The 22,941-nt window shown below is 46.8% G+C and overlaps 1 protein-coding gene across 10 annotated transcripts in view; it reads right to left on the minus strand.

Moving 5' to 3' along the window:
• Window positions 1-22,941, minus strand: part of DTNB (dystrobrevin beta) — a 194,156-nt gene that overhangs the window by 54,377 nt on the left and 116,838 nt on the right. For 7 of the 10 annotated variants that reach the window (XM_054179821.1, XM_054179820.1, XM_054179817.1 and 4 more), the window contains 4 exons: window positions 18,802-18,887; window positions 16,208-16,321; window positions 12,197-12,293; window positions 5,960-5,980 (listed from right to left, as the gene is read on the minus strand). In XM_054179821.1, coding sequence (XP_054035796.1) covers window positions 5,960-5,980; window positions 12,197-12,293; window positions 16,208-16,321; window positions 18,802-18,887 — 318 coding nt within the window. The remainder of the gene's footprint in view (window positions 1-5,959; window positions 5,981-12,196; window positions 12,294-16,207; window positions 16,322-18,801; window positions 18,888-22,941) is intronic. The other 3 variants (XM_054179822.1, XM_054179819.1, XM_054179815.1) reach the window with 1 other exon arrangement.

Raw genomic sequence — 22,941 nt, forward strand, 5'->3', positions numbered from 1 at the left:
GTGCCATGAACATGAGACGAAGGACAGAAGTGCCCAGGCAGTGGGAGAACATCTCCAACACATGTTCATAGTATCATAGTATCAGTCAGGGTTGGAAGGGACCACAAGGATCATCTAGTTCCAAACCCCCTGCTGTGGGCAGGGACACCCCACACTAGATCAGGCTGGCCAGAGCCTCGTCCAGCCTGGGCTTAAACACCTCCAGGGATGGGGCCTCAACCACCTCCCTGGACAACCCATTCCAGGGCTTCACCACTCTCATGGGGAAGAACTTCCTCCTCGCGTCCAGCCTGAATCTCCCCACCTCCAGCTTCATTCCATTCCCCCTAGTCCTATCACTACCTGAGATCCTGAGAAGTCCCTCCCCAGCCTTCTTGTAGGCCCCCTTCAGACACTGGAAGGCCACAATTAGGTCACCTCGGAGCCTTCTCTTCTCCAGACTGAACAGCCCCAACTCTTCCAGTCTGTGCTCATAGCAGAGGTGCTCCAGCCCTATGGTCATCCTCGTGGCCCTTCTCTGGACACGTTTCAGCACGTGGAGTCTCAGCAGAGCTGAGTAGAGCAGGAGAATCATCTCCCTTGACCTGCTGGCCACACTTCTCTTGCCGCAGCCCAGATGTGATTGGCTTTCCGGGCTGCAAGGGCACACTGAGAGCTCATATTGAGCCTCTCGTCCACCAGCACCCCCAAGGCTCTCTCCTCAGGGCTGCTTTCCAGCCAGTCCCTGCCCAGCCTGGATTTGTGCCTGGGGTTGCCTCGACCCAGCTGCAGGACCCTGCACTTGGTCTTGTTGAATCTCATGAAGTTGGCTTGTGCCCACCTCTCCAGCCTGTCAAGGTCCCAGGCTCCCCAGTTCAAGAGCAACTGGCAGCTACTGGAGAGAGTCCAACAGTGGCCATGAAGATGCCTCTCTCTGACAAGGAAAGTTGGAGAGACCTGGGGCTGTTTAGCCTGGAGCAGAGCAGTCTGAGAGGGGATCTTCTCAATGCTCATCAATATCTAAAAGGCAGGAGGCAAGAGGATGGGGCCAGACTCTTTTCAGTGGTATCCAGCAACAGGACAAGAGGCAACAGGCACAAACTGGAGCCCAGGAAGTTCCATCTGAACATGAGGAAAAACTTCTACACTTTGGGGGTTACAGAATGTCCTGGGCTCCGCTTTGTGGAGAGATTCTGCACCCAGCTGGACATTGTGATCCTGGGCAACCTGCTGTGGGTGACCCTCCTTTATCAGGGGGTGTTGGAATAGATGATCCCCAGAGGTCCCTTCCAACTCCCACCATGCTGGGATTCTGGGATCCTGTGTTTCTTTTTGTGCTGCTGACAAAGCCATGCTCAATCCTCTTAGCTCTGCCTGCTGTGCTTGGCACAGATGGCAAAAGGTGGCAGGGGAGGGTGGTGTGAGCCTAGAGAAACCTGCTAATGCTCTGGTGGTGTGAGAAGAAGTGTTTTCCTTCCCTTCAGACAGAATTTGGGTCTTCTGCAGACATCACCTTCACACCTCGGTCTGCATTTAAGCCAAGAGTGGTGAGACCCTGGCCCAGGTTGCCCAGAGAGGTGGTAGAAGCCCCATCCCTGAAAACATTCCAGGGGGTTGGACGAGGTGACCTCCAAAGCTCCCTTCCCAGCCACATCATTCTTTGATTTTAAAACTCTTGTGGATCTGTCTCTTACCTGACACTTAGACACCACAGGACAGTGTGAGCCATCCATCAGAGCAAACAGACTTCCAGGAAAGTGATCCTGATGGATGGCTGTTTGTGGGATTCTTGAGCCATGGCTATTCCCTGCCAAGCCTTCCCCCTCAAGTCATGTGCTAGGAGTAGTGCTGCCAACTCAAGAGCAGGTTAAGGTCTTCTTCACCTCCACTACCTAATGCCAGCACAGACCCAGCCCTCCTTTCCAGAAAGTCTACTGACAGATAAAACTCCATAGATATGGAGGTCTGGTTCCCTACATGACATTAAATCTTTAATGTCTACATGGCTCCCTCAGGAGCCTTTCCAGGTTTGACATCCTCCAGGAGGCCCATGGACGTGGCTCTTATTGTGGAGGCAACTTCTCAAAGCTTATTCCATAGCTATATTAGTGAGTTGAACCATATGCAGGAGTGTTTCTGGCAGTGGATCAAGATAATTTAGAGCATCTAAGTGTTAGAACGTTCCCTGGCAGGGTTGTGACACATTTCATCTAGCACATTTCTCAGCAGTTCCCAGGTACACCAATCCCAACGCTGCCTGCAGCCACCAGGCCTTGGAGGCTAAGTGAATCTGTGAGCATAGAGGCAGGCAGCATCAGGCTGCTTGCCTTCAGTGTAAGAGACTTTTTCCACGTGCATTTACAGGCAGTCTGCATACCACAAACCCTGCCAGCTCAACCAGAGAAGGCATTTAAGGCTGCCAGCGTGGTGGCTAACCTTAAGTTTATCCCAAACAGGTTTTGTCTTATTCTATGTTATGCTCCCTGGGCTGTAGCACAATCCTACCCTGTAGAAGGCAGTCTTCCATTTATTTCACAGAATCCCAGCATAGTGGGGGTTGGAAGGGACCTTTGGAGATCATCTAGTCCAACCCCAGTGCTAATGCTGGGCCACCCACAGCATATTGTCCAGGAACACGATGTCCAGGCAGGTTTGCAATCTCTCCAGAGACAGAGACTCCACAACCTCTCTGGGCAGTCTGTTCCTGTGCACCAGCACCCTCCCAGGGAAGAAGTTTTACTTCCTGTGCACCAGCACCCTCCCAGGGAAGAATTTTTACTTCATCAGTACTTTGGCTGATGGAAAAAGCGATGCAGAGCTGAAGAGCAATCTCGGATTCTGTTACCAACGTAGAATCTGAGAATTGTCAGGGTTGGAAGGGACCTCAAGGATCATCCAGTTCCAACCCCCCTGCCATGGGCAGGGACACCTCGCACTAGATCAGGTTGCTCACAGCCACATCCAGCCTGGCCTTAAAAACCTCCAAGAATGAGACTTCTACCACCTCCCTGGGCAACCTGTGCCAGTGTCTCATCACCATCATGGTCAAGATCTTCTTCCTAATATCAAATCTGAATCTACCCATTTCTAGTTTTGTTCCATTCCCCCTAGTCCTATCACTACCTGACACCTCAAAAAAGCCCCTCCCCAGCTTTCTTGTAGGCCCCCTTAAGATACTGGCAGGCCACAATAAGGTCTCCTTGGAGCCTTCTCTTCTCCATACTGAACAGTCCCAACTCTCTCAGTCTGTCTCCATAGGAGAGGTGCTCCAGCCCTCTGATCATCCTCACAGCCCTTCTCTGGACACATCCCAGCACATCCAGATCCTTCTTGTAACAGGGGCTCCAGAACTGGACGCAGAACTCCAGGTGGGGTCTCACCAGAGCGCAGTAGAGGGGGAGAATCATCTCCCTCGACATGATGAGTCTTCTTCAGCTGCCACAGGGCTTTTCAAGGCAGGGAATCTCCCACTCAGAGGTTTTTACACCTCTTGAGAAAGGACACAAGTATCATCCTAGCTTGTTATTTGGGCTCAGATTTGCTACAGCTGTTGGTTAAGAAGGTACATCTCACTAAGGGTATGTGCAGTGCTGCCTGCAGACAAGCTGACTGAAATGAAGTGTTCAAAGTCAGGTTGGGTGTGGCTTTGAGTAACCTGGTCTAGGTGAAGATGTCCCTGCCCGCTGCAGGGAGCGTGGAACCAGAGGCCCTTTAACGGCCCCTTCCCACCCAAAGCGTTCTGTGGTTCTTTGATCTACAGACTCTGAACGATGGGAGAAAATGGGAACTCCTCACTCAATTTCCATGGGGTTGCACAGGATCCCTCCCACAACCTCCATGACTTCACAAGGATTGTTGGTTGAGAGCATGTCTGCTCTGTTTGATTGGTAACATAACCTCAGAGTTCATGAGCCCAGTCTGCTCAGCTCTGTCGTACAGTTCCCACCATCTTCTGAAATGAAAAAAGACTTCCACGGCCGTGTTTAAATACTCCCATGTGAGCTCCTCTGCTGTGAAGCCATTTCTGTGCCTGTTTGGCATTAGAGAAGTTCTCATGTGTTGGAGTATGAGCCCTTGATGCTCCTCTGGATGTGTAGGAGGAATTGTACTACATGTCAAAGACACCATAGATGTGATGTACGTCTTTGTGAATTCCTTTAACGTTCATCTGAATGTTGAAGACTACAGCTCCAACGGCTGTTCGTCGAACTATAAAACAAAGAGGGTTTAATATTTAGCAGACTACTCAAGCCTCTCACCAGCTGTGACATGAAAATGGTCCTGTTGTGAATTAGGATTTACGCTGGCAAAGATCTTTATAAGCTAAGACACAACAATCTTAGCAGTAGTAGAGAATAGTGTGATGGTCTATGAATACCATGTGGCTTAATACTCCATTAGTGGAATAATATCTCTGCACAATGCACTGCTCCTCAAGGGTGTGACCAGGACTGCTGGGCACCATCTGCATCTTTGTAGTTACGAGGAGAACACTTCAAGCTGTTTCAGTCTGTGTAAATGTAAGGATGTAAATTTACAATTCCTACAGCTCAGCAATGTGTCCTTGGGTTGATGAAAATCTGCCTTCTTGGGTTTCAAACCCTTCCTGGCTCATTCATCCTTGATTCCAAGAGAACAGTACTGGAGACAGTGTCAATGTGTCAGTATTAGAACAAGGGCCAATGGGCAGAAACTGGAACACAGAAGGTTCCATCTGAAGATCAGGAAAAACCTTCCTGTGAGGCTGCCGTAGCCCTGGACCAGGCTGCCTAGAGAGGTTGCAGAGTCTCCTGTGGACAGATTCCTAACCTGCCTGGATGCAATCCTGGATAACCTGCTTAGGGTGTGCCTGCTGTAGCTGGAGGTCTGACTAGATGATCTCTAGAGGTCCTTTCTAATCCCAGCTATGCTGAGATTCTGTGACATCTTCACTGGCAGCATCAGCTAAGACGCTGTGATGTGACTCTATGAATGGGGCTCCATCAGCAGATGCACACTTACCACCATCTTCTTTTTAAACTGATGACAGAACTTTAATAACAAGGCCATCCAAGAGGAACCAAAAGCCAATTTCAGCACATGTAGGACTTGAAGTGTTTTCAGCAATAGAAGCCAGCCATAAATACGTATTTCCTTACCAAAATAAGCCACCACAGTTTTCAATTCACATACCCAACATCCAAACAGCTAATAAGCAACGTGTAAAAAAAAATCCCCAACAATGGGAAGCACAGGATTAAACTTCATTAAAGCTTTGTGTGTAATGAAAACCACATTCAAAAAGGCTAAAAAAAAGATCTGTTTTTCTGGAAGGAAGAGATGGAACATCTGGCTAGGGCTGAGGAAAGCAGAAGGGCTCCCTCTGGAGTGGATTCCAAAATTAACACAGGATGCAGATTTTAATTGGTGGGCAGAGCAAATGAAAATCAGTAACACAGCAAATGCGTTCTTGTCTCTCAGCTCACTCCTCCTGTTTACAACGAGCACACTGGGATTGATTCAAGGAGACTACATCATGACTGAATGATATGGATCCATGCCCGGAATATTAAGTCATTAATTAGTTTTCATGCCTGGACTTGTATGTGGCAAGGAGAGAAACGAAAGGATTCCTGAAGAGACAAGAAAGCTTTCTTTGCATACAGCGAAGGATCTCCAACAACACCAACTACAAAGCCAGCTTAAAGCTCACATTTTCAACCCTGGACCGTCGTGCACGGCTCTATCAAAACCTAATGAAAGCAGGCACTGGCTGTACCCATGGCAATCAACTTAATTTGGGAGGGAGAGGGGAGTAACTTTAAGGACAGGCACAAAAACATGCTCTGCTGGAAAGGGATGAAGGCCGCTTTCAAGTTCACAAGCACGACAGGCCCCACATGCCTGTGGATTATTTGCATACAAGCCAATGAGCAGAAAATTGTCGTCATGCAGAAAGAAAAAAAAGAGTCAGATCACCTACAAAGGGAAGTCAACTTACTGCCTGCTTTTGCTCTTCTTCCTATAAACGTTGGCAAAAGAAAAAGGCGAAGAGAGAAACAAGATAATTAATTATGGCATGGATAGAAAATGAACACACACACACAGACACACACACACACAATCCTCCACAGAGCTTGGAAGAACAGAACGTGGCAAAGTGTAGAAACATCTGCAGACACCAAAGGAAACAAGGATGCTGAACACCACAGGATGGTGGGAGAGCACAGGGGTCAATTGCTCCAATCTCAAAAGATGACTCTTGTCTAAACTGGCCTTCACTGTTGGCCACAGTTCTCTCCTGTGAGGGTGCCGGAGCCCTGGACCAGGCTGCCCAGGGAGGTTGTGGAGCCTCCTTCTTTGGAGAGATTGCAAACCCTCCTGGACATTGTGATCCTGGGCAACCTGCTATAAGTGACGCTGTTTTAGCGGGAGTTTGGACTAGATGATGTCCAGAGGTCCCTTCTAACCCCTAGCATGCTGGGATCCTGCCAACCACATACCCACATCAGCAGCAGAGGCCAGTGCTGTCCCTACCACATTCCCACACGTTTGCAGTTTCTCCTCCTAGCAGCAGTGGGATTTGCAGGACCAGATGGTGAGCGGGGTCAGGGAAAAGATCTTAAATGATCTCCGCTCTATAAAGAAACTGTTAGTTTGAAAAATGAGGCTTTAGCATTAACTACAGATGTGAAACAATAATCTTGAGAGGCATGGACCTTGGCTACAAGGACTGAGCAGTGATGAGATAAATCATCAGATCAGCCAGTGAGGAAATCACCATCGAGGAAATGGAAAAAGTGAAATGGGATCTGTCTGCGGAACGTCTGCCTTGGCGAAAGCAAAAGCCCTGCACCAAGGCAGGAGGCCAACCCCTCATTAGAGGAGTGCCAGGTAACGGCACTAGGTGATCACAGAGTCCTCAGGAAAAAAGGGAATGCTAAGCCAATGGCCACAATGAGGAAAACAAGACAAAAATAGGGAAAGAAGTCACTGAGGAGAGTACTAACAGGTCGCTGGCCACTGCTCATCCCGGACGGACTGCAGTGGTCAGGAGGACAAGGTTAGCAGCCAGCAGGAGCACTACAGTGGCTACTTCAGCAGCTCTGCAGACTTAAAGCCTACAGTCTTAAATGAAATTGTGCAATTGTTCTCCATCATCAGCTGCAAATATCCATGCTGCTAAAATCCTTTATCACCCTCTTGGGGTGGCCTTATCCATACTGCCCTCCAGGAATGGGTTTGGGCCACTGGGTGGTGGTTGGAGATGATCGGGGAGAGAGCTGGTATCTATGATCCACACATGATAACCTCTGGGTGGTGGTTGGGGATGTGTTGAGGAAGCACTGGTAGCTCTGATCCAAAGACATGTTAGCAACCACACCACCAGCAGAGCAGGCAGTGCCTGCCCAAAGAACATTATCTGGCACTAACAAGTTCACCAGACAGATAGAGCCAGGGGGACAACACAGCAGAAGATACCAATGACTTAGTGAAGATGAACAGCCAGAACTTCTCCTTCAGGGAAAACCACCATCAAATTCCTCTAACAGGAACCTCCCAACAGGAGAGTGAACAGCAAGATGTGGAAGGACACTTGATGTAAAACCCAACCTTAACTCTAAATTACAGAGGCATGGGAAGGTTGCTGTGGGGGCTAAATAAACAACAGAGCAGGAAGAGGTTGTCCAAAGAGGTGATAGATGACCCATCCCTGGAAACATTCCAGGTTGGGTTGGATGGAGCTCTGAGCAACCTGCTCAAGTTGAAAATATCCCTGCTGACTGCAGGGGGGGTTGGACTGGATGATCTTTAAAGGCTCCTTCCAACACAAAACACTCTGTGATTCAAGGATTCTGCAACATTAACTGGGGAGTTCATTACCTCTACACCAACAACTAAAATAGTTGAGGGTCTTTCTCTGCTCTGAGGTCAAATCTCACCATGTGAGAATGGATGAACCTCCAGAGACCAACTATTTCCTTCAAACATGATCTTCCCTCTTGTTCTGTTTTTTTTTTTACAGAGGACTGAGGTGCCCAACTTTCAGATAACTAGCATTAGATAAGCTGAACCCAGCACTAAATAATGGAATGAAGGCAGCATTAAAAATGTACAAAATACTGTGTAAGAAAATGGAAAAAAATCATAAAAGCTTAACAGCTGCTGTAAATTATAGATGAATATTTCTCAATGATGAGAGAGGTTAAAACCTTGTGGGAAAAGTTCATGTCAGGAAGGGCTAAAACCACCAAAATGATATTCTGAAATGAACACAAACATCAGAACAAATCTGGAAGGACCCTCTGGAGATCATCTAGTCCAAGCCTCATGATGATGTAGGGTCACTGACAGGATGCTGCCCAGGATAAAATGTTGAAGTGGGTCTGGAATCTCTCCAGAGAAGGATATTCCACCAACCTCTCTAGGCAGCCAGGTATAGTGTTCCAGCATCTTCACAGAAAAGAAGTCTTTCCCCATCTTCAGATAGAACCTCCTGGGTTCTGGTTTGTGCCCATTGCCCCTTGTGTTTTTGCTGAGTACCACTGAAAAGGGTTTGGCCCCATCCTCTTGCCCCTTGCCCTTCAGCTATTGATGAGCATCAAGAAGGTCTCTTCTCAGTCTGCTCTTCTTCAGGCTAAACAGCCCCAGGACTCTTAGCCTCTCCTTGTCACAGATGATCCAGACTCCTCAGCATCTTCTTAAGCCTCTGCTGGATTCTCTGCAGTAGTTCCCTGTCTCTTGAACTGGAAAGCTCAGAACTGCACACAGTACTCTAGATGTGTCCTCAAAGGAGCAGAGTAGAGGGGGAGGAGAACCTCCTTTGACCTGTTGGCCACACTCTTCTTAATGCAACCTAGGAGACCACTAGCCACAAGTAAACACTGCTGCCTCATGGTGAACTTGTCCACCAGCACTCCCAGGTCCTTCTCCACAGAGCTGCTTTCCAGAAGGTCAACACCTAACCTGTCCTGGTGCAGGGGGTTATTCCTCCCCAGGTGCAGGACTCTATACTTGCCCTGGTTGAATTTTATGAGGATCCCCTATGCCCAGCTCTCCAGCCTGTCCAAGTAAAATTCTTAATATAAGGAGAGGAGTCCACATTTCTGCATTGTGTTTGACTCACAGTATCTCCCCCTCGTAATTTCTATCAGCAAACAATGAAGTACTTGTCACTAATAATGACAAAAGGTGTTAGAAAGTACCTACTAGAAATAGTATCTTTAGATCAGCAGGCCTGGGTGCACTGCAGCTTGGATTCTGAAAATAATTAGATGAGGAGTTCTCCAGCCCAGTGAAGGTAATTTTTAATAGATCTTGGAAGAGCCAGGACTGGAATGTGCTGAGTTGCACTGGTATTCGATCCTGCATTTACATTAGTACAAGGAGCAAAGGATACAAACTGGAACCCAGGAGGTTCCATCTGAACAGGAGAAAGAACTTCTTTGCTGTGAGGGTGCTGGAGCCCTGGAGCAGGCTGCCCAGGGAGGTTGTGGAGTCTCCTTCTCTGGAGATCCCAAACCTAGTTTGGGTGACCCTGCTGTAGCAGGGGCTTGGAGTAGATGATCTTCAGAGATCTCTTCCAGCCTGGAAGTCTGGGATTCATGGAAAGGAAGTTCTGCCAAATAAATCTGAATTGTTGTCTGAATGCCTTACAAGTTTGGCTTCTAGAGGGACTGCACAGATGTGAGATATTTTCATACCCAGAGTTCCTTCAGAGGCCAAAGGTGTAGTACATTGTCACTAATCACTTAGTACTAGATGAATTAAATAAATCACTTTTTAACAGGGTAAGATCTGGAGAACTGACAGCTTTCAATAAGCACTCACTGGTGCAGAAAGGCAAGAAGGGGAATGGTGAGCAATGAAATTCCTCCTGCAGCTCTCTGTGTAGTGTTGCTATGCTCCAGAGAAGAATTCAACTTACAGTTAGTTGTTCTTTTTTTTCCTCCAAAGTAAGAATCAGGTTAAAAGTCTGGAGATGGTAAAGAAATCAGCCATAAAAAACTCCTCTGCTGTGCAGGACTGTTGGAAGCCCAGAAAACCTCTACCTGCTTAACTGATTTAAAGAAGAAGACTGAAAAGTGCCTTCACTGGGATGAGTAAGTATCTGCGTAGGAAAAAACCAGGGGTGCTAAAATACTCCTTAATTTAATGGAGGGAGAACTGCACGTACCCAAGGCAATGGGTGTAAACTGCAGTCAAAGGCATTAAAACTGAAAATGAGGAATAAATTTTTAACTGTGCAATCAAATTTGCATTGGCAGAAAATGGAGAATTTCTGATTCCTTCAGTTCAAGACCAGATGTCTTTGTGGAGGATGCTTTCATCAAAGAGGAGCTGTCAGGCTCCATAGAGAGCTAAGAAGGGGAAATGCAAAGAACCCCATTATGCAATGCGTAGAGCCAAATCATTCCAGTAGTCATGGGCTCACAGAGTGGTTCAGGTTAGAGAGGACCTCAGGTGGTCTTGCATCCAGCCCCTTGCTCACAGCAGGGACAGGTTCATTTCACAGCCTTGTCCAGTTGAGTCATGAAAATCTCCCAAGGTGGGGACATGACAATCTCTCTGGTTTTTGCTCCACTGCTTGAGTAGCCTCATAGGGAAGGAGTTTCTCCTTATATCCAGTCCTATTTGCCCTTAGAGTTTTGAAACAACTTTGGGAACAGGGGGAGTTAATTGAAAGGTACTAGATTTAGAAACAAAAAACTAGTAAGAATCATCTTCTAAACTAACTTTTTGTATGATATAGCCTAGATGTCATTAAAGCTTCTGTCGGGCTCATAACTGAACTGCACAACTGAACTTAATGAATGAGTCCTAAACCCACAGTTTATAGAATCACAGAATGGTAGATAGTAATGGCCTGACTCTTGGATACACACTCCTACTCCAGAACTCCAGCCTAATCTGAGGAGCAGCTGCACTTTGGATTTACAGATGATGTGAATTCATTATCACTGCCAAGTGCAGAGAAGCTCTTCATTTTTCTAGATGTGTCTGTAACTAATGTATAACCCCCTGTGCTGCTCTCATCAGTGTCATTGACACAATCTCTCTCCCACTTCCTACACTGTCTATAGAATCTTTGTTGCATCTTGTCGCAGACCAAGACCTCTTTGAGTAAAGCTAAGGTTTTGCCATTCACTTTATAGAGGCTCTTGTCTGAGTCAAAACCCAGAAAGAACAAGCACATATTTCAACTACAGCCATCAACTCAAATATTTAGCTCAGTTTTGGGCACTTCACTCCAAGAAGGACATTGAGGTGCTGGACTGTGTCCAGGGAAGGGGAAAGAAGCTGGTGAAGGGTCTAGAGCACAAGTCTTGTGAGGAGCAGCTGAGGGAACTGGGGTTGTTTAGACTGCAGAAAAGGAGGCTCAGTTGAGACCTTCTCACTCTCTACAACTCCCAGAAAGGAGCTTGGAGCAAGATGGGGGTCAGTCTCATGTCCCAAAGAGCAAGTGATAGAACAAGAGGAAACTGCCTCAGGTTGCAGCAGAGGAGGTTCAAGTTGGACATGAGGAACAATTCTTCCCTAAAAGGGCTCTCAAGGCCTGGAACAGGCTGCCCATGGCAGTAGTGGACTGACCATCCCTGGAGGGATTGAAAATCTGTGTAGATGTGGTGCTGAGGGATATGGTTTAGTGGTAACCTGGCAGTGCTGGGCTGACTTGATCATCTAGGAAGTCTTTTCCAACCTTAATGACTCCAGGGTTTTAAGAGCTCAAATCCAGTGGGACTCTACATAATTTTGTAATAGACCCTCCTCAGAAATCCAAGCATCAACTTATATGGTAGATCAGAGCCAAGATCATCACACTCTAAAGGAATATATCTCCACAGACATTGTGGGGTCAGTGCAATATTACCTGTGGGGCACAGCACTGTGTCATGGGTGAGTCATGTTCTGTACTCCAGGGACTAGAGTCTCCAATTTATCTTCCAGTTCAGGTTGAAAGAACCAAACTGGTACCCAGAAGAGCACTCAGGTGATCACCAAATCTAATACTTCTCCAAAGAGTTCAAAATCTTAAGGGTTCTTGATACTTTAACCAAGCCAGCAAGATATGAACCTGAAACTGCTCAACCAGCTGCACCAATGCGCAGAGCCAGTGTGGAAATGACTTTTTGACAACGAATGGTATGACAGCAAGGTGGGAATCTCAGAGCAGTAATACAAATTCCAGGGCTGAGGAAGAGAGGGAAGAGTGAATTTCAGATGTGGGATGGCTTACTTTGAGCAGTTTCATCAGCCCTTCCAGCTGCACCATCAGTTCTCTTCGGCTTTCTTGAAGTGCAGACATCCTCTGCTCCAATTCATCCTTTCTCTGTCTGTTTCAGTTACATGAAAGAAAGAGCCAGAAAACAAACTTTGAGTTATTTCAGAACCACTTCAGGAAATTCGCCCAGATATCTGTGTCTTTCATGCCTCCCCCCTGCTTCCAATTTAAACCCCAGAGAAAAGCCCACTACAAGGACCATGAAACCCCTGTAGAAAATCAGCCTTTTCCCTTCAGCTCCAGAGATCCTCACTCAGCACCTTGGCAGTGGGAAGCCCTTGTCAAGAGCAGTGCATTTTGAGCAGAAAACCCTGCTTTGTTCCTTCTTGCTAAGAACTCTCTTAACGTCAGACTCGGGCACCCTGCAGAGCTCTCAGACAAGCAGGAATGAACTATGGGAGGAAGAGAAAAAACCAGCAGAGGAGAAAAGGCTGCAGATGTTTGGGGAGGAAACGCCATCACTCTCTGGATGGAGACTCAGCAGAGATATTTCTGTCCACCAATGTGACGTACAATTTTGACATACTGGCTGCACCAGAAGCCAGGGAACAAGAAAAGGAGATGAAAAGTGACCTTCCTCTTCCTTGGCATCAGAAAACCACTTTATGACTATTGATGCCTATTTGTCAGCTATTTAAGGAACTCTGACACTTTGGGTTTATTTCATGTTTTAAATAAATAAAGTGACTCATATAAAAATATATTCAAAGATGAAAGTCAAGGCATCAGGAGTTCAGTATCCCAAGATGATTTAATAGATGCTGGGCCCCCTAAATCCCACTCAGAAGTAATGAAAAATAAGTAAGGGGGGAAAAAAAGAGATTAAAAAGTCTTATTTCATAGTGGGAAAGGACCTTTCAAGGTCATTTAGTCCAAATCCCTGCAGTCAACAGGGACATCTGCAACTAGAACAGGTTGCCCAGAGTCCCATCCTACCTTACATGGAATGTTTCCAGGGATGGGGCCTCTACCACCTCACTGTGCAACCTGGGTCAGGGTTTCACCGCCCTCAGCATAAAAAAATTTCTTCTTCATGTCTAATTTGAATTTTCCCTATTTTAATTGAAAACCATCACCCCTTGTCCTGTCACAAGATGTCCTGATAAAAAGTCTGCCCCCATCTTTGATGGCCCCAGTAAAGAAAGAAAGATTGCAATAAGCCTTCTCTTCCCCGTCTCTGTGGTCCTTTTTCTCTCTCTAGGTGAGTTCAAAGCCTGTAGCATTTATTCTATAGTTATTTAATATTTCGTTCTATTCAACATTTTGTTTTATTTAGCACCTACAAATCATGTACAAATTAGCCTACTTAGTAAGTTGAGCACCCCCCTAGTGTTGTTGTTAATGAAGAACCAGCATCAGTTTGCCTGATTCTCTTTTCTAATGCCCTCCAGTGAGGAAAGAGGAGGTGCTGCTTGGCAATGACAAAGGGTTTAAATGTTTATATCTAAAGTCAGGAAAAGCTCTAGGGGCAAATGGAGTGATGCTGTTTGAGGCACATGCCTGGGGCACAGGAGTCGTTGGCACCGGGGTAGGGATGAGCATCCTGTGGACTCTCAGATGCAGCCAAGCACGTCTGCATCAAAGGCAGGACCTGGAAGGGCAAGGGATCCAGCCGTGCTTCTTCCAAGGTTACATCTGCCAGCAGCATGGTGGAGCTGACTCAGCTCTGCAGGCTGTGCTGTAGGCAGGTTCTGAAACCTAGGACAAGCTGATTTTCCAGGGATTATCTTTCTCAGGCTTTCACAGTCTAAACTCTACACAGCAACTGAGAACATTTAAGAACATGCTTGGAATCATAGAATCATTGAATTATTTTGGTTGGGAGAGACCTTTAAGATCAAGTCCAACTGTTAACCCAACACTGCCAGGCCACCATGTTCCTCGGTAGCATATCTACAGAACTTTAAAACCCCTTCAGGGATGGGGACTCCCCCACTGCCCTGGGCAGCCTGTTGCAGGCCTTGACAACCCCTTTGGGGAAGAAATTGCTCCTCATGTCCAACTTAAACCACCCCTGGTGCTTACATCTAAAGGTAAGGTCATCACCCACTGCTCACAGCCTTGGGAAATGCCTCCTCCTTAGCTGTGGCTTTGGGAAGCACTTTCACCCCATGGATAACCTGCTAATTGTGAGCCTCCAGCGTGACGCCATGCAGTCAAGACAATTACTGTGCATTTTGAACTGATTAATGAGGGTGATGTTTAGTGGTAAGGAAGATAACATTAGTTCTATCTATAGCACCAGTGAGATTCCATATGAAGTACTGCAGCTAGTATACCCCATCCTATATATGGAAGAGATGCAGAGGACTTAAGGGAGAACCTGACAGTAAGCTGAAGGCAGAGCTTTAGATGTGGCAAAAGAGCTTTAGGGCAAACCAGAATCGGTTCAAGCTATTTAGGCAAGATAAGGTTAAGAGAGGAGGGAATCAAAATCCCATATGGAGGAATTTTGAGAAAGACCTTTAGTAGACAAAATTGGGGGGAAAGAGAAGGTTTGGAAAACAGCACTGAGCTTCTAGAGGTGAGCAATAATGTGCATGCTTCTAGTCCACTGAGCACAGCCAAGGCACAGAAATTAGCTGATGATCACATTAAGGGTATCAGGGGATGTGGGATTCTCTGCATCTCTGAAACGAAAGCCTGAACATCTGTTGTACATGGATGCTGTAGCCCAGCCCAAAAGTGTTCTGCAGGAGTGCTGCAGGGAGAAATTTCCTGGCCTGTGTTACACAGAAGGTCAGACAGGACAACTGTGATGGCCTGACCAGCCTGACATGCTGAATTTGTCTTTTTTTTACTGTATTTGTCAGTGGTGTTTACATATTTGAAGGCCAGAAATGGCTACAAATGGTCATTCAGCTTTTTTCCCTTGGTAAAATACAAACCATCTAACTAATGGAATCACTGAATCATGGAATGGTTTGGGTGGTAAGGAACCTTTAAAGGTCACTAGTCCAACCCTCCTGCAGTTAGCAGAGGCATATGCAACTGAAGCAGGCTGCTCCTGTCCAAGCTGACATGGAATGGCTCCAAGGATGGGACATCTACCACCTCTCTGGGCAGCCAGGGCCAGTGTCTCACCTTCCTCAGCCTAAGCAATTTCTTCCTTAGGTTGCATCTAAACCAATCCTCTTCCAGTTTAAAACTGCTGCCCCTTTGGTCCTACAGTCCTTGGTTAAGCCTCAAGTCTCTCTCCATCTTTCTTATTGGCCTCTTTTATATAAGGAACAGCAGCAAGAAGGTCCCCCTGGAGCCTTCTCTTCTCCAGGATGAACAACCTCAGTTGTCTCAGCCAGTCCTCAGAGAAGAGGGGTTCCAGCCCTTGGATCATTGTTGTGGCCCCCTCAGGACCCACTCCAACAGGTTCATATCTGCCCTGTGCTGAGGACCCTTGAGCTGGACACAGCAGTGTAGGTGGGATCTCACCAGAGCAGAGAAGAGGGACAGGATTTCCCCTTTTGATCTGCTGGCCACACTGCTTTGGACAGCCCAGGAGATGGTTGGCTTCTGTGAGAGCATGTTGCCAGCTCAAGATCCAAAGAAGGAAACCACCTCATTCAGCCCATCTCTGATTTCTTCCAAGCCTCTCAGTTTCCTAAGACCTTTTTATCTTCCAGCAAAAGGAACAACCCCCCTGACAATGTCCCCCTGTCACTTCACAAACTTAATCAAAGAGGCTTTGAAGCTTGTTCTCCAGCTTTGGATGTACATCTGACAATTCCTAGGTAGGAACTTTCAGAGTTTCACTGACATGTATCTTCAACTGTGCTCCTTTAAACAGTAAATGAGGAGCAGCTCATGCCTTTTCTGCTCTTTTTTCCTATAGGTTTCTCCTTTACAAACACTTTTCTGAACTACCCAAATAGAGTTCATTTTAAGAGACGTTTTGATTTACTTCTAAATACACTTCAAGATATTCTTTCCCCAGTAACAGCCACAGACCAGAGCTAGGATTGCTTTTACCGTAGAAGCCTGAGCTCAGCCAATAAAGTTGGGTTCTGCTGGGCTTTCTCAGGAGTGGGTTGAGAGGCTTGCTCATGTTCCAGCCTGAGACGCTGAATTTCCTGGAGTATCTCCCTATAGAAGAGAGAGAAGATTAGAGGAGAAATGTCAGTCAGTGTGCACATGGCTCTTAAACACAGTCAGAGCCCTTACAGAGCATTTTGTGTCGGTTTCCAGCCTAGGCACAGCAATTGGGTTCATACGTGGATGGCATGGATTCAAACCCAAGACAGAAGTCAGTGCAGTTCTTTGAATTACTGTAATCCCAGAATTCCAGCATGGTGTGGGTTGGAAGGGACCTCTGGAGATCATCCAGTCCAACACCCCTGCTAAAATAGGGTCACCCACAGCAGGTTGCCCAGGATTGCATACAGGTGGGTTTGGAATCACTCCAGAGAAGGAGACTCCAAAATCTCTCTAGGTAGCCTGATTCCAGTTTGTGCCAGTTGCCACTTGTTCTGTTGCTGGGCACCACTGAAAAGAGTCTGTCCCCATCCTCTTGTCCCTTATGCTTTAGCTATTCATAAGCCCAACTTCCAGCCTGTTCAGGTCTCGCTGAATGGCAGCACAGCCTGACAGTCTGGCAGCCACTCCTCTCACTTGGCATCCTCAGCTTCCCACTCACTTTTTCAAGGCCTTCTGGCAGGTCAGAAGAACTAAAGAAAATAAGAGTAATAGAGATCAACTCAGAGGTCTCTCAGTGTAAAGGTGATCAGTGAGCAGCACCATTAAGGTCACAATGTTCTGTATAGCCAGAGGTGAGGGAACACGCAGCGACAGCCAAGGGCTCACTGATTGAAACGGAAATGAAATCCTTCTGAGTGAAGATCATTATCTCTTGTTCTCTCCTCCTGCCCTTTTTAAAGTTTCTGAGCCACTCTGCTCTCCTCCCGGGCTTTCATACCAGCAGTGATTGAGATCTCCCTTATCTGTCATCTCTACAAAGAACTTCATATACCTGCAAGGTCTCTTGGTAGTATATGGATGCTATGACAGTGCAAGTATTGAGCTGTTCCTGTGCTCTCCAGGAACTGGTTCTCCTCCAAACTAACCTTCAGTATTTTTACCTGGCACTGTGAGTGCCTTGGCAAAGGGCTGTGCAGGCAGCAAGCTCATGCATGCCAGTGAGGCTCAGCTGCAGCATGGAGAGAGCAGATCACGGCTATGAGAGGAGCACACCATTGAGGAGAGCACGCAGACAACATCCAGGAGAGGCTCTGCAGATAACACAGGGGCTGCTGTTGCATACAACATTTGGGGTCTGAACTGCTCAGCAGCTTGTTCTTTAGAGCTGTACCAAGTAGCCTCTCTCAGCCAGAGAAACATGAACTCAAAATGCAGCTGCTGAAGCAGCAGGTGATTGCAAATGCAGTATTATGGTAACACCAGGGTGGATTACTTCGTAGTAGTCTCTTGGGACCAAGAAGTCATAGAATCACAGAACGATCTGGTTTGGAAGGGACCTTTAAAGGTCACCTTGTCGAACCCCCCTGCAATAAACAGGGAAGTCAGCAGGTTGCTCAGAGCCCCATCCAGACTCATCTGGAATGTTGCAAGGGATAGGATATTTACCACCTCTCTGGGCAACCTAAGCCAGTTTGTTACCACTGTCAGAAGGAAAAAGAAGTATTTTTTTTCCTTCTTTCTAGTCTGAATCTTCCCTCTTTTAGTTTAAATCCATCATTCTTTGTCTTGTCAAAACAGGTCCTCCTCAAAAGTCTATTCCCTGCTTTCTTCTCTACCACCTTAATTAGGTCACAAGAAGGTCTCAGAGCCTTCTCTTCCCCGGGCTGAACAAGCCCGACTCTCTCACCCTGTCTTCACAGCAGAGGAGTTCCAGCCCTCAGAGCATTTTTGTGGCCTTCTCTGGCCCTGCTCCAACAGTTCATGTCTCTCCCACGTTGAGAACCCCAAAGCTGAACCCAGCTTTGCAGAAGGAGTCTGACCAGAGCAGAGGGGCAGAATCCCCTCTCTTAACCTTCTGGCCATGCTGCTGGGGATGCAGCCCATGGTATGCCTGGCCTCAGGCCTACAAATGCACTCTGCTGGCTCCTGTCCAGAAGAAGGAAGCCATCTCCTACAGCCCACCTCCTATTTCTTCCAGGCCACCCAGTTCCTTCAGACTATTTTGTGTCCCAACAAATGGAAAACCCCCACTCATTCTTTTCAAAATGAGTTTACCCATCCCAGCTGTCCATCACTCTACTGCATTGTTCTCAGCCCACTTATTTTGTTGCCTCTGAATGCTTGACCTTGTGGTGAGAAGTTTGCAGACATCAACAGAAGACTGCAAAGCAGCTCCCAACACTCATCACCATTTAAGATGGTATTAAGAAGATCAGTGAAGAAGATCAACCTGCTCCCTGGAGACTAAGAGCCCTGCAGCTCTATCCACACTGAACTAATTGGTTAATGAGGCAGCTTCAACAAAAGATCTAGAAGAACAATCTGGTTAATGCAATACAAAAGGTTAGCAACAACAAAGCATGAGGACTAAAGACTTTTCTCTCCTCAAACATTGTTCCCCAAACAGTGCTGATCAAAGCTTGCTTTACCTGTTTTTGTTTTCCAGCTCTGCAATCAGCTGTCTTTGTTGTTTGTTGGCATCAAAGCTGAAACCCAGGTCTGTAGGTGGGCGAGGCTGGAGGAACAGAGGAAAATTAGACACAATATTCATTACCTGTTACCACCTATGACATAGTTTGAACCAAACTCCTTCCCCAAAGGGGATGTCATGGCCTGGAACGGGTTGCCCAGGGCAGTGGTGGTGTCTCCATCACTGGAGGGGTTATAAAGCCATGTAGATGTGGTGCTGAGGGACACGGTTTAGTGGAGCCCTGTCAGTGCTGGGTTAACTGTTGTACTTGATGACCTACTGGTGTCCCCAAAGAGTGTGTCACAAAGCTGAGGTCCCGTGGTATCTCCCTGCATCGTGGAACAATCAGCTACAAGGACAAGTGCCAGTGATGTCTTTCATGTGCAGACTCTGGAAGCTCCTGAGGTTCTGGGGCTCCATCCAAAGCACAAGAACCTTTGTTCTGCTGAAAAGAAGGGATGTGCCTATGAAAAATACAATCTGGTCCTTAATCCCTTTCTTCAGAAATCCTGTCCGAAGCCTGAAGTCAGCCTCATGACCTAAAGTACTTGAGCCCTCAGGAGCAAAGACAACACTCCTTCATGCTGCTCACTTTCAAACACCACTAGTCAAGAGGTCTTCTGGAAACCACAGTGGCTGTTTTACAGCACAAGCCAATGTTTTCTTATTTGTTCTATTGCTTCCAGGAGTACATTTAATTTTTCATTTTAAGTCAGAGTCACAGGGATTGAAAAGGACCTTTTGAAATAGTCTAACCCAAAACCCCTGCTCAAAGCAATGCCAACTACAGCAGGCTGCTCAGGGCACTGTCCAGCTGAGTTTTGAATACCTCCAAGGATGAAGACTCCACAGCCTGCTCCAGTGGTTGAGTACTTAGATCATAAGAAAGTTCTTTCTTTTGTTTAAATGGAATGACCTAGTGCCCATTACCTCCTGTTCTATCATGGCACCACTCAACTGGCTTCACTGCCTCTTAGAACCATTATCTATTAAGACACAACAAGACCCCCACAAGTGTTCTCAAGGCTAAAGACACCCAGAAAAAAACAAGCAAGCAAGCAAGCAAACAAACAAAACCACAAAAAAACCCTAGGCTGCTGATTCTCTACCAATATCTAAACCTTCCAGGTCCTTGAACTTATTAGAAGATGCTCAGCCTGAAGGTTTGCACAGAAAGTGTCTAAAAGCACCAGGCAGAGGCACTGGAATTTGACCACCCTTACTGTCAGATGTTTAGCATTGCCCCTGCTCTATTTTTAGCCTGGACTAAACAGATCTCTCCAGTAATTCTCAGTGTGGTTCAGGTTCTGCTCTAAGCTGGGAACTATCTGCAGCAGGTGGTTGTGTTGGCACAGCTGCACTGATCAGGTGGGGAAGAATGCTCAGGATGATAGATGTGGGCACCAGAAGGATTTAATGACTGCTACACAGGGAGCCTAAGGGTCTGTCAGTGCTCTTTAATATCTTCCTGAGTGATACAGACTGGCAAGTTTGCAGATGACACCAAGCTGAGTAGCACAGCTGACAGACCTGAGGAATGGGATCACCAAGAGGGGTCTGGACAAGCTGGAGAAGTGGGACCATGTGAAACTTCTGAGGTTCAAAAATGGCCAAGTGTATGGTCCTGCACCTGGGTTGGGGAAACCCCCAGTATCAATCCAGGCTGGAGGATGAAGGGATGGAGAGCAGCCCCGTGGAGAAGGGGGTGCTGGTGGGTGAAAAGCTGGACAGGAACTGGCAATGTGCACTCACAGCACAGATGCAAACCCAAAGCAATTTGGCCAGCAGGTCAAGTGAAGGGATTCTGCCCCTCTGCTCCACTGCAGTCTGACTGCACCTGCAGTGCTGTGTCCAGGTCAGGAGAGACATGGACCTGTTGGAGCAAGTCCAGAGGAGGCCATAACAATGATCCAAGGGCTGGAACCCCTCTGCTGTGAGAAAAGGCTGAAAGAGTTGGAGTTGTTCAGCCTGGAGAAGAGACAACTCCAGGGAGACCTCCTTGTGGCCTCTCATTACTTAAAGGGGCCTATAGGAAAGCTGTGGACAGCGTTTTTAGCAGGGCCTGTTGTGACAGGACAAGGGGTGATGCTTTCAAATTAAAAAGGGATTGAGAATAGGTGTAAGGAAGAAGTTCATCACCATGACAGTGATGAGATGCTGGCCCAGGTTGCCCAGAGAGGTGGTAGATGAGCCACCAATGTGCCCTATCCCTTGAACCATTCCAGGTCACATTGGACAGGACCTGCTCTAGTTGAAGATTTCTCTGCTGACTGAAGGGGTTTGGACTAGATGACCTTTAAAGGTCCCTTCTCAGCCAAAGCACTCTGTGACTCAGTGATTCTATGATACACTCAGCTGTTGAGAAGTAGCACTTATCAGTCACTTATGATGCGGGCTCAGGAGGAGATGTGTCTAAACTCTTCCATATTCAAAAGTCTATCAGAGCCACCTGAGAGAGCACTGAGCCTGATGGAAATACAACAGAGGTACATGTATAACTGCTTTTGCACTTGTCCAGAGAATATCTGATACCTGTTCTAGATGTATTTGCCCTTGCATGGATAAGATTACACAGCTCCTGCCTCACATTCCCCAGCAGACAGGCATCCTGCGAAGCAGGCTACATCCTCCCTACCAGTGCCCAGCTGCAGGCAGCAGTACAACATGCAGTGGGGGGCAAGAGGCAGTCCAGGGTTAGGCTTTATTTTAAAAAAGTCCAATAGTAGGTTTAATATTAAAAAATGGCAGCTACCCAGGACAGAGACTTTACAGCCTTCAGGCAAAATCTTGATTAGGAAAGAGAAAGCAGCCTGAAGAAAGCACAAACAGATGCTTCGAGTAGCCAGGACATAAGGAAATTCATCAGAGTACTTTCATCTTAAATAAACCTGAGGCATTCTCAAAGCTTTTGTGTTCATCTCTGAAAGCACTGAGTTTTATAAGCTGACACTCAGATGTGGGAAGAGGCTATCCCTAAAGGTTGCACCTCAAAACAATGCAAGAAGGAACCAACAGGTACAGACCAGTCAGCTTAAAACCCGGTTCTTGGAAAAGAAACTCACAGTAAACTCATCAGAACAGGTTAAAGAGTCATCTAAATGAAGGGTTTAAGATCAAATCACACCAAAGCAAACCATTTTCCTTCCACAGTAAAAAATCAAATCCTGTGTATAGGAAACTATGAACACAGTAGATGCTTTTGAGGGGTTTTACAGTTAGTACCATTCGACATTTCCATGAATACCATGAATGATAACAGTTCTTATCAGCTCCTCGGCTCACAGGATCTGTAGCCTTAATCTTTTTGTGATTGCTCATTGATCAATAATCCCCCAAGTTCCTTCACAACTCAGTCCTGAGATGTAACCATTTTCTCTGTGACAGGCAAGGATCTTGCTGTAGCTTGAATAAAAATACAATGTCATCACAAAAGTGCTTACAAAAGACCTAGATTTAAAAAACTTTGTCTCTGCCTTTCTGAAGTCTAGAGGATTGCAGTCTGTCCTGTAAAGCAGGAAGTTTAATGACCTCTGTTTCATCCCCTCCATCACATCTCTTGCCACATCTGAAGTCTTGAGTCCAGTTCTGGACACCCTAGTTCAAGAGGGACAGAGAACTACTGGAGAGTGTCCAGCAGAGACTACAAAGATGCTGAGGAGACTGGAGCATCTCTCTGAGGAGAAGAGGCTGAGAGACCTGAGGCTGTTTAGCCTAGAGAAGAGCAGACTGAGAGGGAATCTTCTCAATGCTTACCAATATTTAAAGGGCAGGGGACAGGAGGACAGAGTCAGATTCTTTTCAGTGGTGCCCAGGAACAGGCACAAAGTGGAATGGGAGGATACACTTCTGAAGATGCTGGAGCCCTGGACCAAGCTGCCCAGAGAGGTTGTGGAGTTTCCTTTTCTGAAGAGATTCCAAACCTACCAGGAAGCTATGCTGGGCAACCTGCTGTGGGTGACCCTGCTTTAGCAGGGGAGTTGGACTAGATGATCCCCAGAGGTGCCTTCTAACCCCCATCATGCTGGGGTTCTCCGAGTCCAACTCTTTGTTGGATTGGTATTCCAAATATGGAGCATTTAGACCTCACCTACAGTGTACC

The sequence above is a fragment of the Dryobates pubescens genome, chromosome 3 (assembly GCF_014839835.1).
Source record: "Dryobates pubescens isolate bDryPub1 chromosome 3, bDryPub1.pri, whole genome shotgun sequence".
Taxonomy (NCBI): Eukaryota; Metazoa; Chordata; class Aves; order Piciformes; family Picidae; genus Dryobates; species Dryobates pubescens.